Raw genomic sequence first — 17,492 nt, forward strand, 5'->3', positions numbered from 1 at the left:
AAAGTTGCACTATCTAAAAGTTATTTATTATTATTAGCAATTTAGGCAAACAATTCAAAAATAATTGGCACTCCTTTGACAGCTCTAGTAGATGGATTGCCAAGATTTAGATGGTGCTAAGAAATGAAGTAGTTTACATAGTCTTGGCAGAAAAGATTTATTTAATTTCACCCATAATTAAGTTCATCACATACCCAGAAAGGGACAGTTGTATGCTAAATAGAAGGAGGTTAGATAATGGAAATTTAATACATCCTATTAAAATATGTAGCGAGTTTTTAAGAGTGGCCAATAAGTGGTTCTCTAAGCTATTTTTAGGATTTACATACTTGGGAAACAAAGCAAAAGTTGTAAATCAGCCCTCAACCATTTGAGACTGTGTTTAACTAAAGGGAGAAAGGAGCTGTATACTATTTGGTGACGATATTTTTTCCAGAACCCTACAAATTGTGCTTAGAATGATTACTTTTATGTTAAACAGAAAAAATATCTTAACATATTTCCTATTACTTTTAGTGATATCAAGTAATTATCAGACCTGCTTGGGACTTCTGATGCATTATCCTCCAATTGGAGATGTCCACTCATTGATCTTGAGAGCTCTTTTTCTCAGAGATCCAAAGGTAAGTCACTTTTAAATCTTCGTAGTTGAGGCACATCCCAACTGCTTTTAAAACATCGTTACAGTCCTTGTTTAATGCATGAGGAGAGGGAAGAATTAATAATGGGGGGACGACGACTGTCATTTCCCCTAGGCCCTTGTTGTCGGCTTCTAGCTTTGGATGGCAAAGTGATAGCTCTGAATTACTCACTAAGGGCCATTCAAAATTAACGCCCAGAAAACAGGGGAGCAAATCCCACCCTTTTTTCTTTTTAAATTTGAGGTCATATGCCTCACACTGTATCTCCAGCATTTTGAAATGTAATCTCAAGTGGCAATGCTTTCCCATGCTACCAAGCATAGCCCCTCTTGCATTACATTTTGACAGGGATATATCAGAGGGGCACCCTTTGGATCCAACCCAGCTTATTTAAGGTCCCAAACTGGTTTTAGTATTATCATTGTAGGTGTTGTGTTCTAATATTAATAAAGAGGTCCAGAGGGTGGCAACACAAGAACAGGCCTTCTCTGCAGTGGCTCCCCGTCTGTGGAAGTTCACCTTCCGCCTTCATTATACACCTCTAAGTTCCAGGCAAAAACGTTCCTTTTTAACCAGGCCTTTGGTTGACCTGATCAACACCCCATACCCTTTTAAAATGTGGCTCTTTTGGGGAAGGTATTATTGGGTTATTGCTTTTTTATTTTATATACCGTGATCTTTTTATGTGAACCACCCTGAGTAAAGTTAAAAACCTAGTAAAGTTCAGTTCAAATACAGATACCAACTGGGATCTCCACTTAGAAGACTTTTTGGAAGAGGATAATCTTCAGCAAGCACCTAAAAGATGGCACTTGTGATGGGAGGCAGGTGCTGCTATGCTAAAGGCCTGATTATTACATTGTGCAGAACAGACCTTCCGATAAGATCTGCAGGATGACCTCTCCTGCAGAGCACAGTGATCAATTTGGTGTAGACAATCTTTTAGATACCTTGCTCTTAAGCTGTGTAGGGCTTCATACACCAGTATCAGCAGCTTGAATTAAGCTCAGTAGATAATTGGCAGCTATTCTTACAAAATGTACTGTGATAAACACTTTCTTTTCATTTGCAACATTTCAGAAGTGGTTAGTTTATATACTAGAAGGACCATGTTGAGGTTTCTTAAAACAATGCTAACCTCAATGTCTTTAATATAAAACTGCTATGGAGAGCAGTCTCCAAATTTTCATTTTCTTAATATAAATTTCAAATGTACGCACTCCACTGTTTTTCAGAAGCAAAGTATTACCCTGATGTGAAAAGGACAGTATACTGAGTGCAAAACCAATTATTTTGCCAAAAGCACCTATAGTAGGTGTTTGCTGTATTTTTACTATCCGGCAGTTTCCTTTTTTTTCCTGCACCACCACCAATGGGAAGTGCCGTTAATTTTCAAAGCAGACGCTTTCAGATGGAAAATAGATACACAGGGATGGCAATCACAAAAATATAAAGCGATTAAAAAACAGTTCTAACTAAAGTTGTTCAAATAAAGAAAAATTAAAAACTCAATTAGAAACAAAAGTCATAGAAAATGTGAACATATTGTGTTCCTTAAATAACCAGATGTTCTTTTCTTCCTGAAGGCAGTCAAGCCTAGGAATAAAAGGTTTTAAACTATTGTTTTAAGTTAACTGTGAATTTTGCAAATCTGTTTTACCCTATAGCAAATAAAATTCTAATACAGCAACATAAGCAAAGTAATTTTCATCTTTGGGTGTATGTGGTTGCGCTAACCTTATCACTATGACTTATTATGAAGCTAAACGGTTATATAGAACATTACCATTTTAGATGATGTACAAAGAAGTTGCCAACTATATTTTGTTTGAGTACTTACAGTAGTTGTCCCAAGTATGTCTGCCAAAAAAACTTTTTCGAACCTCCTATCAGTAACGGTGGTGTAGCTGAAGGGGTCTTGAAATAAGGCTGTTTAGCATTGATACCCAGAAACAATATATGGTATTATCATAAAGAAGTACTAAAAGTTTAAATTGCTTTAGATTATTCTAAACCAATAGATTTGGGATAGATTTTCAGTGAAGAAGGATTTGGAACTAAAGAATTGTGCCAGTCTTCCATGTGGTACCAGAATGTTTCTTGGGGGGAGGGGTCCCACACACAAAAGACCACTAAAACCTCTGTAGTGGCATCTAGCAAAGAACAAGTGGGAGTAATCAGAAGCAAATCAGCAAAATATTCTTATGTGCATAGAAGTGCACAGAAGTCTCACAATCCTGACCCATGGTTTGAAGCTAAGTTACCCTAATGAGGCACTTAATCTCAATGTCATGGTTCGAGCCCCACATTGGGCAAAAGATTCCTGCATTGGAGGGGATTGGACTAGATGACCCTTGTGGCTCCTTCCAACTCTACAGTTCTAGTATTCCAATTCTTTAAGACGTTGGGAGTGTTACCTTTGCGTTATCTCTTAAGTATGGGTCCAGACAGTACTAGTTTTCTCTTAGACTCATAATGCAGGATCATGATTTTGTATGTGCAGGTGTTCATTCTGATCCAGTGAGTAGGACTGCCATATTTCAAAAAGTGAAAATCTAGACACAAAAGTTGTTGGGTTTTTTTTTTTGCCAAAGTTCAGGTTTTTTTAAAAAAAAGTTTTCTCCAAAGTTGTTGAACTCTTTTTAAGGAAATTCGCCAAAATCTTCATTCCCGACATGGGTTGCCATACGTCCGGATTTCTACCCAGACACTGTTTCCAACAGCCTAATCCCAGCTGTGCCTGGGAAATTCCGGACATATGTCAACCGTAAGGATCTATAAATGCATGACAGTGATAAGCAGCAGATCCACAAGTACGTGGCTCCATCTCCATCATAGGTATCAATGGGAGGTTATTCCCTATGCCCACTAGAACTCTATTGAATTTTTCAATCAAAGCAATGTTTTGTTACAACAAAATCCAAGATATAGGTACTTGCAAGGAGAAATTGGATTGAAATAGTGAAAGAATAGCCCATGCATTGCTTGTAGTTTAATATAAAAAGAATATAAATAAATATAAATACAATTAGATATTTGAAGATGGCTATTGTACCTCCTCTCAGTCTCCTCTTTTCCAAGCTATTCATACCCAACTCCCTCAACTGTTCCTCATAACTGTTCTTCCAGACCACGGGTAGGCAACCTAAGGCCCGTGGGCCGGATGCGGCCCAATTGCCTTCTCAACCCGCCCCGCAGACGGTTCGGGAATCAGCATGTTTATACATGAGTAGAATGTGTACTTTTATTTAAAATGCATCTCTGGGTTATTTGTGGGGCATAGGAATTCGTCCCCCCCCCCCAATATAGTCCGGCCCACCATACGGTCTGAGGGACAGTGGACCGGCCCACAGCTGAGAAAGGTTGCTGACCCCTGCTCCAGACCTTTGATCATCTTGGTCACAATCCTCCGCACACATTCTTCCTTGTAAATAGCCTTCTTAAATTGTGCTCAGAATTGGACACAGTACAAAGGCAGAATAGAGTGGTAATATTACTTCTCTTGATTGGGACACTATACTTCTGTTGATGCAACCTAGAATGGCATTAGATTATTATTATTTTTTGCTGCTGCTGCTGCATCACACTGTTGGCTCATGTTAAGCTTGTGGTCTACTAAGACCCCTAGATCCTTTTCATATGTGCTGCTGGAAAGCCAGGTGTCGTCCCCCCCCCCCCAATCTTACATTTGTGCAACTGGTTCTTCATGCCTAAGTCCAGAACCTGACATTTGTTCCTATTGAAATTCATTTTGTTACCTTGCACCTGCGCCCAGTTCTCCAGTCTGTTAAGGTCATTTTGAATTATGATTCTGTGAGGGCGTAGAATCAATTTTGCAACTCCAGCATGACTCCGGACAGTCCTTCTGTGTGTCACATTCCTCCAGGGGCTCATCTCTTGCAATGGGCAATCTCCTCCCTAGGGGCATCCCCAGCCCCACCCCCGCATCACTGTTGCAGAACAGTCCACTCTGCTCTATCAAGAAATTCCTCATCTTGTCCAGTAGCTCCAAGTGTGGATAGGCAGGTCTCAAGTTGCTGTACCTTCTCTTCCAGCAAGGGAACCAGCTTGCACTTGCCGCAGGCAAGAAGACAAACATGGCACATGTGTTGCAGGTCACCTTCGCAAATGCCCCTGTTTACAAGTCCTGCTCACAAAAATGAAGGTGTGTTTAAAAGCTTGATTTTTCATAATAAAATCAAGGGACAGCCCAAGACACCTTGCTGTCTGATTTGGACAAAGTGGCCACACACACGTATCCATTCCATGTTCAGAAGACCAGACTAACGGTTTAATTTTACGTCAACACTGATGATGCGGCAGCCTGTTCCACCATAGCTTAAGGCAGCAGGCTAACTTAGGGGACATAGGGAAGGACTCATGCCACACACAGCTCTGCCTTCCAACTCCTTGCCTTTGCTCCCATCTGCCATCTAATGGCATACTTGGGAATAGTAGTGCTTAGACTGAACACTGTTCAACTTCAATTCCTTTCTAATAGCTGCAGCTGTTTTACACACACACACACACACACACACACACACATGAATAAGCAGAAGCTGAAGTTTATAAACACCTAGCACTCAAGAAACATGAGTTTTATTTTGTAGTCCAGTTTCTAAATCCTGTTAATTTCTGGAACAGAAATATACCAAAAATGTTGTTTTATCTGTGGTTAGACATTAAAATAGAAAGCTTTGTAAATGTACAATAAAGGCAAAAAAGATGGGGGGGGACGTTTCTTCCCCTTAAGTTATTGAATTGTCATTGATGTGCATAAAAATGTTGATATAACTTCAGAAAACCTACAACTACAGATCTGAAAACTTTCCTGCTAATTCCTATTACAGTTCATGAGCTCAAAATAGTGTTGCTTTTTATTGATTTCTAGCTAGGAAGTCTTCAAGATAGAATAGACACTGTAGTGTCTCTAGATAGCAATGAATATAGAATTTTAGCAGCCTGAATGAAAAATATCCCAGCAGAAATCCCTTGAGGCTTAAAACTAGGAATGGGTAACAGTTGTAGTAGGCCACAGTTTCCTCATCCCTGACATAGAGGTTATAGCTTGCTACCATACCAAGTCTCCCATTATTGGAAATTTAATTCTAAAAACAGTTTAAAACCAGTCTTCTCTACATTTAAGAGAAAATTGATTTTGAAGCACAGAACCAAATCATTGAAACTTCTTCAATTATGATTAGGTTGGGATTTTTTAAATCTCACCATAGTTTTGTTTGATTGTTGTGCTATCTGCATATGTTCCTTAAAGGTACTATCATTGTGGGCTAACATTCTATCCTGTATTTGTTTGTAATAGTGGGAGAGAAGGTTGTATGCACCATCTAGTGGCTATGCTAGATTTAGTCAGAAAAAGAATAGTAACCTGAAACATAGCCATAATTTTCCCTAATACTTTTAGCTGGGACAAATGATATGAATAGTATTATGTTACAGTATAACAACAATTTGCTATCCACACTTTTACTTATACAGTATGTTCATTCTATATTTTTAGAGAAATCCAAGACCTGTGACTTACCAGTTTCAACAAAATTTGGATTACTACAAAGCACGTGGAGCAGACTTGATGAATAAAACTCGGTAAGCCCTTACCATATTTTGCCAAAATAAAATGTGTTTAGAAAAAACTTATACAGGTTAATAATCCTACCGGTATATTCATTTGGGACTAAGTTCCATGTACATCAGAGGCCTGCTCTTGAGTATAATTGCATATGGTTGCAACCATGATTTGTTTCTGTTTTTAAATTAGGTAACAAGTAAAACTGATCATTGAACTTGGTTTTTACAAATGAGAAAAACTAAGAAAACCCCAGCCTGGATCAGACCAATGGTCCATGTAACCCAATGTCCTGTTTATCACAGTGGCCAGCCAGATGATTATGGGAAGCAAGACATGAGGGCAATTGTCATTTGTAGTGTTGCTCCCAGCAGGTGCCTAATATATTAAGTAAATAAATGTTTGGTGGTATACTGCCATTAAACTTGAAGATTTCATATATACGAAGCTATGTTCACAGGGAGCATTCACTGACCCTGACAACATAAAGTGGGCAACTCCTGCTCATCCAGAGTCCTTTATCTAGTCTAAGAAGAATGTGTTGATCTTTTTAGCAAATTTCAAAATAGGTAAAGGTGATGGTCGCCCTATGTTATATTTCAGAGACCTTTCCCTGACGGTTAAATAAGTAGATCCTTACTCGACTTCACACCATAGATCCAGCATGGTGTAGTGGTTTGATAAATGTACTAGCAGAAGGTAGATCCATATTAAAATCCCACCCACTCCCCCAAATGTTAAAAAAGAGAAAAAATGACCACTTCCTGACTCCCACTGCTGCTTGGTGAGCAGATCAATCAGGGTAGCAGGGTTAGGGTTAAGGGTTTAGGGTTAGGGTTAGCAGAAAAATAGCAGCAGAAGGAAGAAAACTGCAGACAAAGTAGTAGAGCTGCATCAGGGAGTGGGAGAATGTGGCATTGTGTGAAGGGAGCAGCCAAAAAGAGCCCCAGAAACACCCCATAGGACACTTTGTCCAAGACCTTCTCAGACCTGGCAGGCTCCTGGTCTCAGTAATTCCTCATGACAGTTGACACACCTTCTAGTAAGAGCGTTAAATAAAAATAAGATTTAGTCAGGAACCAAAGTTTTCCAAGTAGAGGCAAAACTTTTTCTCAGGGACAATCTGATTGGCAATGTCAGTTGTGGGCAGCTACATGGTTAAAGGGCATCTTGGCACTCCACCCCTTTAGATAATGATGTTTGTATATGTGAGTGGGATACACAGACTCGGCTCAGGCTTTAAATAATTGTACTTTTTCAAGTAAGAGCTGCAGTTTGTTAATTTAATTGTTGCATTAATTAATTAAGCCTTCAGTTAAGACCTAGGGCAAGATTTGTCCCCACAGTACACAAGAGGATACCATTTTTCCAGTGTTATACATAGCTACAGCATTTCTAGGTTGAATTCTTTGAATCAAGTACAGTGGTACTTCTGGATGCAAACGGGATCCGTTCCAGAGCCCTGTTCGCATCATGAGCAGTCCGCAACCCGCAGTGCCGCTTCTGCACATGCGTAGGTTGCGATTCGGCGCTTCTGTGCATGTGTGTGATGTCATTTGACGCATATGCGTGAACCACCGAACCCGGAAGTAACCCGTTCCGGTACTTCCAGGTTTGGCGCATTCATAACCCGTGCCATTCACAATCCGCAGTGAACGCAACACGAGGTACGACTGTATGTGCAAGCTCAACATATCAGGATGCCTGTGTGAAGCAAAATGGATTAATCTCAAGGTGAGGTAAAGGACACAGGGTGTAAAATACTAACAGTTAAGTGTCAGTTAGGAAAGCGAGTTTAGGGTTGTGCGGGGGGGGGAGCACATGTGGATGGCCTTGCTATAGGTAAGGATTATAAAAGCAGAAATTGAAGAGAGGGAGGAACAAACATAGCATTACATGCTAGCTGGAAGCGCTAAGTGCTCTTCAGGATTTTTTAAATTGATAGTTTAATTTTTGAGTTTGGACCCATTATACCAAAAATTGGGTGAAGTCATACCAAAGTCATGTTTCAGTCCACCATCTTGATTCACAATTAGGCCTGGCATCCAAACAGTAGCAAAGACTGCCAACCCCAACTCAGAAACTCTTGTGCTGAGTTTGGCCACAGTATCTTGAGAGACAGCCAAACTTGTATCAAAAAACGGGTGAAGTCATGCCACAGGTCACATTTTAGTCCCCCATCTTGATTCAAAATACCACCTAGCACCTTATTAGGCCCCCAATCTCCCCTCAGCCACCCATGTGCTGAGTTTGTTGGCGATATCTTAAAAGGTGGACAAAACTATGTCAAAAACTGGGCGAAGTCACACAGTTTTGATTTAAAAGAGTGGTAGTGTCTGCCACCGTACCTCAGAAACCCTCATTCCGAGTTTAGTGATGATATATTGAGAGGTGGTCCAAACTATGCAAAAAGAGAAAAGAAAAAAAGGGCAAAGTCACACCAAAGTGATGTTTTGGTCTGCCATCTTGATTCAATATGGTGGCTGGCATCTAAATGTCAGTGAAGAACAAGCCCCCTACCTTGGGAATCCTCATGCCAAGTTTGGCAATGTTATCTCAACAGGCATCCAAATGTATTGAGGACAAACAAATGGACAGACAGACAAACCACTTTCAAAAATATATAGTAGATTTCACCATTGTTGTTCAAATTTTAATTAATGTATATGCTTTGCAAAAAATATATATTAAAAATGCAGAATTAAAAACCACACAATTGTGTTGTATTTATAGCAAGTTTCCTAGTAGTTACATAATGGGAACATATTTGAATCAGCTTTCTTAAACAAAGCATTTTCATCTGAGCAAAACACAGCTTGTTTTAAAAATATCCATTGATATCCAAGGTCAGTGATGCTTATTGTGCTGAAACAAAATCATCTTCTCCAGAGTCTGGATTCACATCTTCTTGACATTCATGTTTTTAAAGTAATACCTAGCTTTTAAATGTATTTCTTAATGACTGTGTAACATAATCAATCCCCATTTTTCTGGTGATTGTTGTGTAATTTTTGTGCATCTTGATGGTTAAGCCATAGATATGGATCCTTGTTTGGTGGCTGTAACCATCTCTTACATCCATATATTGAAACATTCAAAGGTAGGAGAGAGAGAGAGCACTTAATTTGTCAAATCTCTTCTATCTATAACTTCCTGTCCCAATCCTTGTTTGCTTAAACTGCTGCTTCGGAAAGTCACTGCTATATCAAGATATCAAGGACATAGCAAGGGGGGAATAAACAAGCAGATGGAGCATCAGAATTATTGTTTGGGAAAGGAGAATTCCTAAGAACACTGTACAGGATCACAGCTGGTGCACAGCTAGTCCATTAAAAGGACCCAAGTCTCTCCACCTCAGCATCTTCCTCTCAGCAGCAGCAGTGTCTGAGCTATTCCATTACCTCTTAAGCAGAGGTGGGAAAGAAAGGGGTATATGTCTGCTTTTAGGTGTGCAGTGAAGTTTTGCTTAAGTAGACTTCCATAGGATTCTGATGTTATATATGCTGCTCCTGTTTTAAATTGTTTTGTCTTTGCTGGGATTTTATGTTGTGCCTTACCTAATTTAGCCTCACAGTATCTTGGTTTCTTTGTAAGCTGTCTTGTGTACTTCAGTAAAAGGAAAGTGGATTGTAAATTAAAATCATAACATGTAAGGAATGGAAAGGAAGCTCCACATTTCCTTCTCAGCAGTGACAGAGGTTGAGCCTTGGTGTTCATGTCTGAATGTAGGAGGGGATTTCTCACCAAACCTCACTGACTCAGCTTGTGATTTTGAAATGAATGGACTATCAGATTCATATCTATGGCACGGCTTTGGGGCATTGTCGGTGTGGAAGACAAAAACTGCCACCTACAGTTGACACTGAGGTCACCATTATAGTCACAAGTGAAGGAAAAATGTTGCTTCCATCTGAAAAAACATTTGTGAGAGGACCCCCCCCCCCCCGTTTGAATAAATGCTAATCAGTTGCTTCTGTGGGAGAAAATTCAGTGTGGTTTTCAGGTGGTTCAGACAAGGAGGAAACTATTTCCTGAGTCTCTGAAATTGCTAATACGATTCATTCCTTACAGGCTAATGACTCTTCTTTCATTAAAACACAACTCTGAAAAATAGTGCTTGTCCTTATAGAATCCTATTTGGTGTGTGTGTGTGTGTGTGAGAGAGAGAGAGAGAAAGAGACAGAAAGTTTTTAACAATACCACATACAACACTATTGTAGCAGTGCTGTGTTTCCTCTTGTTTTACAGTGTCAGTGCCAAGGTTGCTCCGCTGAACATCAATAAAGTTTCTAGTAGCTTACTGAATTTTGGCCGAAAGCTGATTTCCCCAGCCATGACATCAGGTGGTGCCACTGGGCTAGTTGTAGGTAGCAGTGGCAGCTTTTCTTCTGTTGCAGTGCCCATTAGGAGCTCAGTGGAGCTCCCTCAACAGCAACAGCCGCAGCAGCAGCAGCAACAACAACAACAGAGAATTATGAAATCTGAAAGTGTACCAGTTCAACTAAGCAAAGGTAAATATATGACATTACTTGGTTTTGAGACTGAATCCTGTAATAAGCAAAGCTCAGGGGCTTTTAGCCCAGTATTTGGGCAGTTTTGTCAAGTCTACAAGTAACCTTCAGCCTTCCTCAGCTTCGCAGCTCCTGATCATGTTTACCTCTTTTCTAAACTAAAACCCTTTCTCCAGTTTCCCTGCCCCTCTTCTTTCCATGTTATTGCATCTGCTAACCCTCTGTACCTAACCCCTTTGCTTGCTGCTGCTGACTGCTACCTTCTCTAGTCCCTATCTCCTAGTGCCTTCCTTGACCTGATTCCGTACCCTTTCCCTATGTATGTCTGTTTGCCTGCCCTGCCCAAATCTACTTCTGTGAGAGTGGGAAAGTTCAATCAGTCATCACCACACCATTCTTCAGTGCTTTGCAACATAGATTCTCATATGGTATTGCAAACGGGTATTTTAAGTATATTCATTAGTTTGTTTGCCCTTTTACTGATAAACACTATTACAACTTTGTCCAAAAAAAATTCAAATTTTGGCCTGTTTTGAAGATACTGTGAATATATATTGGTATATTTTGATTATTTATAACACTTGTAAAGAAACTACTAAATTCAACAAGTTGTTGAATCACTTGTTCTGATTTAGCTCTGGAGAAATGTTGCTGTGTTTGTGACTTCAGATAAAGGAGCATGACTAGTCATATGTCTAAGCTCCATTCATGATTTATAAATGTTCTCTTTTCTATTAGTGGCAATAAGTGAAAAGCATGCATTAGCATAGTCAAATAACTATAAAGTCCATGTTACTCCTAAAATTCTCATTCTAAGGAAGTAGCTCAACCAGATGATCAGGTGTGTATCTCACTCCACCACACTTACGCCCACTAAATGCTCGGCCAGAGCCTTGGTCACAGTGTTTCCTCACACTTCCTCTTGCTTCCTCGGGAAGGTGATGACCATGAAGGAGCCACCACTCCATGTAAAGGTTATCTTGCAATTGGGACAGACTACCTAACCCTAACATGCCAGAAACACTCTTATTGTTTCTGCTGACACATCAGTTTGTCTTCATGATCAGCTACATAAGATTTGACAGATGTCTGTAAAATATACTCTTTTTAGTGAACTTGAAGTTTGTTGGTTTCTGGATTTTGGTATTTTATTCTTAACTTGGAGTTCTGTATTTAGTACAGCAGAAGTGATCAAGAAGTTGTTGTTATTTATAAACATAGTGTACAGTCAAACCTTGGTTGTCGAACTTAATCTGTTCCGGAAGCCCATTTGGCTTCCAAAATGTTTGACAACCAAGGTGCAGCTTCCAATTGGCTGCAGGAGCTTCCTGCACTTAAGCGGAAACCACGTCGAAAATTCGGCTTCCGAAAAACATTCGAAAACCGGAACACTTACAATTTTTGGGAGCCGAAACGTACGGTAACATTCGGGAGGTTTAACTGTAACAATACATTCCCTCCCCTGTTTTAAATAAGATATTGAAGCGTGTTGTGACCAAACATAAATGTATAAATCTATGCTACCAAAGTGCCTTGCATCCATTGTTGTTTTTACTAGTATTACTGCTGCTGCTAATAAACATACACACTATTTAAAAACAACAAATATTTCTGCTTTTAAGCAAAAAAAAAAAATGTATTCACTGTAAATGCCTTCCATTCATGATGATGTCTTAAAACTATGACTAATATTTCTGTATGGGTTAGTCTTCACTGTTGTTGTATAATATCATGTTTGGTCTTCCCTTTATTAGTTTAAAGAGCCACTGAGCATGTAAAGGCAATCCCAGATAACCAGGCCACTATTAAAGTTTGTTAAAAGTGTTCTGAGGACAGACCACCCACATATGGATTTGAAAGACCACTATCAGGTTTGCTAAACTCCTATGAAGTATTGCTGTTAACATAATAGTAATCCCCAAACTGGCTGTTCACTATGTAAAGAGAAGAGCTAATCAATACTTATTTATTTAGGAACATCTTTAGCCTATTCCTATAAAAATTCAAAGGATCACAAAACCTTCTAGTCACCAGGCATCACCATTACAATTTTGTGAGATGCTTGGGACATCTCAATTCGCATGGCATTCACACATACAGGAAGGGAGGTATTTCAAGATCAGCCGAAAAAGCAGAATTTCATTGTCCTGAGCAGATAAACAAAAAGCCCAAAAAAACTAAAGTTTATACTTGCACAGTTAGAAACTTCTAAGAGTTACAAGTCCACTTTCCAAAACCATAGCAGGACATTGAAGGTTTGCCACTTGCCTCCATTAGTTCTAAGTTAATGGAACAGAAACAAGCATATTTACTCAACAGTAAGAAAACTGCAACTGAAAATACAATCTGCAAATCGGTTTTGAATCTCTGGTGTCCCATCCTTTAGGGGAAAGCTGTCAGGATGAGAGAGAGAATGACCAATCAACGGTGTGCATAAGAGCAATAAGCAAGGCTTGTTAAAAACCAATCAAGGCTGGCACCCCCCACCCCGCCCCCCAACAAAGTAGGGAACATCAGCCTAACAACAAAGGTTTTAGCACTTCAAATGCTGGAATTCCATGAAAGGAGGACAGACAAGCAGAAGCAACACATAAATAAATAAAAATACGCAGCGAACATTTCATAGAAGGAAATGGAACATAAAAAATATAACTTCTTGTAACTGGATTTTTTTTAGCCTGCATGCCCCAAAGTAGGGTTGTTGTTTTTTGTATTGTGGAAGTTGGCCAGACCATAGAAATCATTACCATTATAGGCCTGGTTCATGACATGGCATGCTAGGCACTCTTGTAAATTTAGTCAATTACCAAATTGGTATTGTTGCACACCACCCCAGTCTCCAAGTAGTGCAGGATTCCAGAGGTTCCAGGAACTTACGCAGGGTTTGTGTTTCCTTTTGGAAATGAGGTCCAGCAAAGACTGTGGTGTACTTACGATATGTGGTTTATTTACACATACAGTGGAACCCCGGGTTATGTACCCCCCATGTTGCAGACGTTAAAGTTGCAAACGCCTGCAACCCGGAAGTGTTTCCGGAGCGCACATGATCCCCACGCACTTCGCACATGCGCAGAAGCGCTCAAATCACGCTTCTTCCGGGTTTTTTGGTTTTTTCCGTGCGTTCATGACACTCACGCCCATGTTACGTACCGCGACCCCAGAACGGATTGCTTACGTAACCCGGGGTATCTCTGTATTTACAACCTGAGCCTGCAATGTAGGGGTTCACGGCTTCAGCACCCCAAGAGGGTCTTGCTTCTCCCATTGTTGCATCCTTAGATTCAAACAGACATCAAACATAGCTCTCATAACATTGCTCTCCATCTCTCTCTCTCTAGCTTGCTGCTTTTCTTCAGTGACATCACTCCTCCCCTCTCTTATCTAGACTCTGGTTTAATCTGTTGAGGGAGGGGGCACTACCCCTTTGCTGTCTGCAGCAAGCCCCTTTGATCATTTGTTCTCTTAACAGCCCAGGGTTTGTCACCTCAAGAGGAAACTAGCCTGTCAATTAGCTTTTAGCACTTACTAGAGTCAGGGATTAGAGTCATCTGGCACCCATTTTAACCCCCCAAAGTCTGATTAAATTCTGATTTTTGCTTAATCCAGGGATTATAGGAGTCTGGCACCATCAAACTCAAAACAGTGTTTAGGATTTGATTTACCTTCTGTTTGTTACAAAGAGAAGCAATATGATTACATAACAACCACAGAACAAGCCACAAATCTCGCAGATACTTATGAGGGTGTATTCATTTCAGCATGCAGGAGGTTGACTGTTTGCCTTGCTCCTGTTACTTACTTGTAGATCTGCATGTGAGAGAGAATCTGCAAAACAAAACAAAAAAAGGAAGGAAAAGTGCAATGTTAGATTTCGTATCTTCATGACCTTTCCAGCTTAGACTATCAGCCCCAAATGGACATTGTTTCTTTATTGGTCCTCTTCTGTTAATCAGTAATGGTGCTCTAAATGTCAGACTAAAAACCATGCATGTCTCATTATCGTCAAAAACAAATATTCAGAATACTTATTAAAATCTAAAAGTGAAGCTAGACTATTTTCTTCTTGTTCTAGTGTTAGTGGTTCATTATACTGGCATTACCTCTTGGGCAATTCATGCTATAGTAGGAACAGAAATGCTTGGTTGATCTGACTGTTGTATTAAACCCTAATGATATATAATTCTGATTAATGTTTAGGGGATTATTACCAATAAATAACTTAGGCGGCAACTTTATATTCACTTGCCTGGGATTGAGCCTCAATGAGTTCAGTGGGACTTACTTCTGAGTAGACATGTATAGGGTTACACTGTTAATTACCAATAATTTATACCTTTTCTCATTGGAAACTTGGTGTGTTATTTTGAGTTCCTGCTGTGGAAATGCTGTAAATTGATCGTAAAAGCAATAGCTAATGACAAAATTCCAGTTGGTTTGTAATATTAAACAAAGGTATCCAGGGACTGAGGAATTTCTTCTTTTCAAAGATATCTCTTGTTATATTTGAAAATTAATAGAATACACTTCTTATAACTGTTAACTTATTCTTAAGATAAAGAACTTTGCTTTAATACTTATTAGTAATGTTAATTATTCCCATTTTCTTATCAAGAATTGACTTTAAGAATCCTTTTAAATCTCATATTTAACATATATTTGAGAGGTGTAATGTGAAGTTAGACATAATCATTATCCTAAATCTTTGTACACGAAGTATCTGTGGTGGTCTTCGTTTACCAAGTTTTACAAGGTTCAAAAAAAGTGTGTGTTCTTATTTTTAAGATTTTACAAATTGTTCAAATAAATGCATACTCTGTGGAGTAGTAGATTTGTAAATGTAGGGGATGTTGGCATTAAAGGAAAGTGAAATGGAAGAATCAGATGACAGTTAGGCATATATCTCAGGGAAAGTAGATCAGATGTCAAATATTGTATTTGTAAGAGAAAGGGATCATTTCTCATTCTTATACAAAAAATGAAAGACTTATATTTCTGTTACGGTAAAGTTTTTTTTTTTTTAACTTTATTTACTAGGAGATGTAGTTACAGGCAGTGATGCTCAAGTGTCGGTTCCTGTCCAGAATCTAAGTGCCCTCCAAGGGATAGTTGCTACAGCAATCCATGGTATGTTTGCCTATCACATATTTATTGGAAAGCCAGACCCACGCCTATTTCATTTGTGGTGTTGTCATTTCCAGTGTGTATCATACATCGTACTTCCACTAAGTGGTGCTGTTGTTTAGAAAAAAGAAATTTCCTTTATTTAATCACCATATGAGATAGGTTAAGTGTGTTACCTTTACTTTATGTATCAGCTTTCCTCTCTGCTAATTTTTTAAAAAAACATATAATTTATAGTATCATGCTATTCAGGCACACTGTAGGAATTTTGATTTAGGACTTTAGGAAAGAATATCTTCTTAGCCTACAATGCTTTTTTAAAAATCTTCAATTAAGAGTCTATATCTGAAGTAGTGAATTGTAAATCTAACAAAGTAAAATGTTCCCTTCATTTAGAAAGCTAGTATTTATATGAAGCAAAGGTGGAATCTTTTTCCAACATTTGACAGTATTATGTGGAAGGGGATTATTTTGTGATTTTGCTGAAACCATAGGAGTGTATCCAATTGAGTTATACTAATAGTAGTCTAATTGAAATTCATGAACTGTTTGTCATGTCCATTAATGTCATGTCCATTAATTCAGTTATTCTGCTCTGAGAACATCCCCATATACATCCCCATAGCTCAGCTCCTTAATTTCCATGCTGAATCAGAGTTCAGGCAGCGGCCATTTTACGCGCGTCCAATTGATGCGCAATCGCTGATGTACAGATCTTTTTGGACCTAGAAGAAGGCAGAACAGGGGTGGGGCATAATGGGGTGGGGCACATGGGGGCCAGGAATGGAACCCCCACGCAAAATGGTTGTCACTTATGACTGTAAAAGTAAAACAAATTCTTCTTCTTTTTAACTCCCTCTATTTTAAAAGCAAAGTTGCTTAAGCAATTCAGAATTATTCTAATTTGTTTTTCAGATTTTGTGTTTCTTCTCCTGCTTTCATAAAAAAGGAGTGATATCAGACTTTGCTACTTGTTTTGTTGATGGATAGATTTGTATTGTTCATTGGCCTTGGCACTATTAAATTTCCCCCCAAAAATAAGTTCTATAAAATAGAATAGATACAGCTTCCAAAGGTAGAGTCTTCAATATATCTTACACAGAGATAATATAATTTATTATGCTTCTGTAATTTTTTAGCAGACTTTCCCAACTGACAATCTAAATAATGCAGCAAATCTTCTAATTGTTGATTTATCCCAAAGTTAAAAAGCTGCTTTATGAAGTTGATACTTTTGACCTGCAAGTACATATTGATCCAGTTCACAAATAACTCAAAGCCATGCCACAACTTACTGAAAACACGTGGGCTCCTTGTGAGAAGATTCTGGGCACTTTGCTTCTCCTCTGGTCCTCCTGCTGTGAGCAAAGCCATGGTTTGGCTGAGCATTACATCAGCACATGGGCTCATGGTTTATCTCACTTTAGAAAAACCATGATTGGTAGCTAAGGTTTGTTCTGTGGCATACCACTTGCAAAGTACACTTTTTTTGTAACCTCAGGTCTGAAAACATTTTAAAGTGTCTAAGAACACTTTTTAGTTGGGCAGAATTCATGCTAAAATAGAGTTCTGCAATAGGGATTTGAAACCAACACTTGGGGTGATTTTAGTATATGTACAATTACAGCTAGCAGA

The 17,492-nt window shown here is 39.0% G+C and overlaps 1 protein-coding gene across 11 annotated transcripts in view; it reads left to right on the top strand.

Annotated features, from left to right (window-relative positions):
* TBC1D5 (TBC1 domain family member 5) overlaps positions 1-17,492 on the top strand; it is a 289,347-nt gene that overhangs the window by 194,525 nt on the left and 77,330 nt on the right. For 9 of the 11 annotated variants that reach the window (XR_004427683.1, XM_033166096.1, XM_033166095.1 and 6 more), the window contains exons 15-18: positions 517-623; positions 6,160-6,245; positions 10,474-10,736; positions 15,771-15,860. Coding sequence is in view for 10 of the 11 variants with exons in the window: in XM_033166096.1 (XP_033021987.1) it covers positions 517-623; positions 6,160-6,245; positions 10,474-10,736; positions 15,771-15,860 (546 nt within the window). In the remaining variant the exon portion in view is untranslated. The remainder of the gene's footprint in view (positions 1-516; positions 624-6,159; positions 6,246-10,473; positions 10,737-15,770; positions 15,861-17,492) is intronic. The other 2 variants (XM_033166093.1, XM_033166094.1) reach the window with 1 other exon arrangement.

The sequence above is a fragment of the Lacerta agilis genome, chromosome 12 (genome assembly GCF_009819535.1).
Source record: "Lacerta agilis isolate rLacAgi1 chromosome 12, rLacAgi1.pri, whole genome shotgun sequence".
NCBI classification, from domain to species: Eukaryota; Metazoa; Chordata; class Lepidosauria; order Squamata; family Lacertidae; genus Lacerta; species Lacerta agilis.